The 4,526-nt window shown below is 43.2% G+C and overlaps 1 protein-coding gene across 1 annotated transcript; it reads left to right on the top strand.

Annotated features, from left to right (window-relative positions):
- Positions 1-2,474: 2,474 nt before the first annotated feature.
- LOC310770669 (uncharacterized protein) lies at positions 2,475-4,084 on the top strand (the record flags this gene model as incomplete). Its single annotated transcript, XM_083663409.1, has 2 exons — positions 2,475-2,623; positions 3,112-4,084. The coding sequence occupies 2 exons, from the start codon at positions 2,475-2,477 to the stop codon at positions 4,082-4,084; spliced, it is 1,122 nt and encodes a 373-aa protein (XP_083519535.1).
- Positions 4,085-4,526: the final 442 nt, after the last annotated feature.

Genomic DNA, 4,526 nt, shown 5'->3' on the forward strand with positions numbered 1-4,526 from the left:
GCATTTTAACATAATTATAATGCCACCTTTTTCTCCATATTTCTGCCCTGAGGGCATGTTTTAACTTAGTTTTAGTTTTTTGGGGGTATTTTCATAAGAATCCTGAGTCCTAACTGTAAATATATATATTTTCTTTACCTGCACCACGCTCTTTAAGCGCTACCTCACTAAGGGCCCTATCTTCCCAAAAGCGGTAATTTAACGTTTGCGCTCGTTTAACGCCATGTGCAATGCAAATTGGGGGCGGGCACAAGCGCATGCCTGTTATAATTGTACTGGGCATAGGCGTGCGTGCCACATGTCAAAGCAGACGTTTCAGCGCTAAAATGTGGGGATAGATGGCATTATCCTATCGTCAGCAGCGTGCAATTACTTTGTGCTAAGAGCTTTGAAAACCATCTCTTAGGCGCAAAAAGACTGCTGCGCTTTATCGCGCACCATAATCTCCGCACTGCGCAGCGCAGAAACGTCATTACGCTACGCATGTTCCACGCCAGGACATCAAATTCTGCTGCTAAAATTATATAGTCCAAACATTGAGAGAAAAGGGCTCGCACACTTTTCAAAGGCAAAAAAACTTGGCTTTTAATTCACCATAATGTGCAAAACAAAAGTGAAGTGATACAACAAAAAAAGAGAGAACGTTTCAGTCCTCAGACCATCATCAGCCCTGGTATCAGCTGCTTTTAACGAGCTTAAGTAGGTTTAAAGCCACAGGGAGGAGTCTGTCATGGCTGGGGCAGCACATCAATGATTCAATCAGGGTATTGAGCTTACCAAAAACAAGCTGCAAGCAGAGAACCCACACTACACAAATATATACAGCAAATATATACAGCATTATAATGCATCGCATGTACAAACAACTGAAATTGGATAAACAGCAGATTATTCGGCGAGGCAATCAACTATAATTCACAGAAACTTTTATCACATCGCAAGGAGGGGTTATGGTAAATGAATTGAGAAAACGTGTACATTGTAGCCTACTTGCAATAGGCTATTCACCTTCATCTGCTATAACCCGGAGGGTCGTTGGCATCACAGCCGATCTGCCACAAGCCTCGGCATGAGTCGAGTTTTAATTGAGTCCACTGTAAAGCCTCCAATCTTTTCTTTTGTCTCTGCCGTTTACCTGCTGCAAACACGTTTCTATTGTCAGACTCCAGTCAACAAAATAACCCGAATTGCATCAAAACTCAGATGTTTTTTTACAGGTATGATGTGATGGTGTCGTTATGAGATAGGGATTATATATACAGTCAATAGGCCTACACTTATCCAAATTACGCATGGGGAGAATTACAGCATGCCTCACGCAAATTCTATTACATGGACTGCGAGATGGGAATCTGATTAATGTAACGCCCACGCATTGCCAGGCCACACCTGTGAATAATTCTAGTGGTTAAATGATTTTGCACGCCTCTAATCTGCGCTTGTGCCCGTTGTTGTGATAAATTATGCTCCCCCGCGAGCGAGTATGACATCCTCACGAGATTTTGGGGCTGTTTTAACTTAAAAACAGGGAGGTCACCCAAACAATGATATAATTTTTAAACAGTTATGTTTCTGTATAAATCATTACAATTATGCTCCCATGAGGTGGGAATGCTTTTTTTTGCTGCTGGGCGGGGGTGCAAAACTCGGCATACCACCTGGACAAATGTGCAAGGTGGACTGTTATCTTGCCTGCGTTAAGGCATGCGCAAACAGGTGCGCAAGCGCTAAAAGGGGATATTGCCTATAGGGCCCTAAATATTGCATTATTATCTGAGTTGTCTGTTGTGGTCTCTCTCTTTCTCCTGTCAATTCAGTCTGTACCTGTGGTTGCTGGCTGTTTATACAGCACCATGTATAGGACACATAGAGGCGCCTCTCTAGTTTCCTCCCATACTTTATGACGGCCTACAAACCCGACGGGGTTTTTGGGGTGACACAGTAGTGTCTTCCTCCTATCATTCCATGTATATGTTTTTTTGTTTTAATTTTCTTTGCAAGGACATTTATTCATTGTTGTAAGTCATTACTAAAAAATAGCATTACTGTGCAAATATGAGCGTCCCTGTGATTGATTATGTGTCTTGCTTGTTGCTTAGATTACTACATGACTGAGCAGTTAGATTGTTTGTTTGTGCACACATCCCTGCAGCAGAGGCCACTGGCCTTAGATTAGCGCTTAGCGCCAGGCGCAGCCCATATTAGTGGGCGTGGACCGGCGCAGTCATATTTTCGTAACGGCGCTACACGTGGCCTTAAGCATTATAACCATGCCTTTTAAGCGTATAATTAAGGCGCATTCCTTTATAACTGGGAAACGCAAACAAACTGGGATGTGGCGGTTGAATGACGTCACATCCGTGTGGTTTGCTTTGGTTTGCATTCCATTTTGCGGAGAACTGGGAGCTGGGAAGTTCACTGTTGAATTGCGTCACATCCGTTTAAACGAGTCAGATCCGGTCGCAAAAGCCAAGATGGACGCCTCCAAGAAAGCAATTCTTGTGCTTGCGCTCTCCGAATACAAGAAACTACAGGATAAATACGAGGTTCACCTCAACAACATAACCGATTTACACGAACAAGAGGAAGAAGAAGAAGAAGAAGAAAGACTAAGGCTCAGAAGGTAACGTTTTGAGTGGGTTTTAATCGGTCTTTTAACAATCAGTACACAAAGGGCGAGGGCTCTCCATAGCAGCTCGTTCGCTGTATCTCGGTTCCGTAGAGTCTCTCTCTCCCCACCCCATATAATTTATAATAGAATGCCCTGTGCAGTTTGGCAGTAACATAGCCAGTGCTGTGATAATTGTTTCAATTGTAGGTTGTAAAAAATAAAGAGCATGGTCTTGTACCTCTTTCTTAAGCCTTGAGACAACTGTAGTTATGATTTGGCTATATATAAAGATGAATTGATTGATTGAACTTTAGGTTTGAATAAATCTGTTTAAGATTCCAAATAAGATAATACAACTTCACACATGCTGAACATTTTCTCTGGCGCTGCTCAAATTGATTGAAAATTTAAATAGTAGTGATAGTAGATAGGACTGTAATAATATTTCAATGCCAGCTATTCTTTAATTAAATATTTCTCTCTCTCCCTCTCTAATTTAGGATGCAGATATCCACTGTGCTCCGGTCAAGACAGCGAATAATCATCTTGAAGACTGGAACAGAGTGGGAGGTCATGCTAAACATGGATGACTACACTTTTGCACGCCATGTCCGAGTCAGCAAGTCACAGTTTGAATATCTGCTGACGAAGTTGCAGCAGAACGGGATAACAAAGGAACATGGTCTCGGTCGACCACATGTCCCGGCGACAAAGAAGCTGCTGATGTTCCTGTGGTACATTGCCAACCAAAACAGCTTTAGGGAGATATCAGACAAGTTTGATGTTTCACAGTCCTCAGCTCACAGGATCATCATAGAAGTGCTCAGCATCATTTGTACCATGGGACACACCTTCATCTCCTGGCCAAATACTTGTGAGAAAGCGGCAACTGCTGCTGCTTTCCACCGCATCTGTGGCATTAGTGGTGTCATCGGTGCAATTGATGGGTGCCACATCAGGGTGCAGAGGCCACCCATAAGAGGAGGAGACTACATGAACAGAAAGTCTTTCTACTCCGTCCTCCTTCAGGGAATTGTAGATGAGAGAGGGCGCTTCATTGACATATTCGCGGGGCCACCAGGAAGGGTCCATGATGCCAGGATGCTCAGGCTCTCCAACTTTTATGCAACATGGCAGGAGAAGATGGGCGAATACAGCTTGCTGGGAGACAGTGCCTACATTGGACAGGACTTCCCATTTGTCATCACTCCAAAGCGTGACAATGGGGCTCTTACCGAAGTAGACCAGCTGCAGAACACAGACATCAGCCGTGGGAGGGTGATCGTTGAGCAAGCCTTTGGAAGGATGAAGTGCAAGTGGAGGCGTCTTAGAGATCTGCAGAACACCCGGATCGATTCTGTGGTCATGATCATTCTGGCAGCCTGTTTTCTGCACAATATGTGCATTGGTGCTGGAGAGCTATGTCAGGAACACCCACATGGCTGCCCAAGGCAGGGAGATGACAACGAGTAATAGACTATCGCAGTGATCATCAATCTATTCCATATAAAGGACCAGTATTGTTTCATCTGGTTCGATATGATTCCATGACTAACTGTATTGTAGGTAGAGAAAAACAGTGAAACTATGATGTGACTGGTATTTGATTTTTTTCTTCTTCCCCCATTTACTGGTATTTTGTTGACACTGACGGTGTAGAGCATTTGATGTGTTATTAGATTTCTTTGTCTGGCCCACTCGAGCTCAAATTGGGTCACATGTGGCCCGTGGAAATGAAATGAAAAGAATTTGACACCCATGTAGAAAAATTGTATTATGCCATGGTCTACGAATGTTTTTGTTACTTGTTGTATGCATTAACTTGAATTAAAATAGCTATTTGATCACAAAAAAATAAGTCATTCTTTTATTCAGAGGGAGTGGACTGAGGCTGGAGTCACTCATAACTGAGAAG

Source organism: Poromitra crassiceps (genome assembly GCF_964638095.1).
Source record: "Poromitra crassiceps genome assembly, contig: HAP1_SCAFFOLD_157, whole genome shotgun sequence".
Classification (NCBI taxonomy): Eukaryota; Metazoa; Chordata; class Actinopteri; order Beryciformes; family Melamphaidae; genus Poromitra; species Poromitra crassiceps.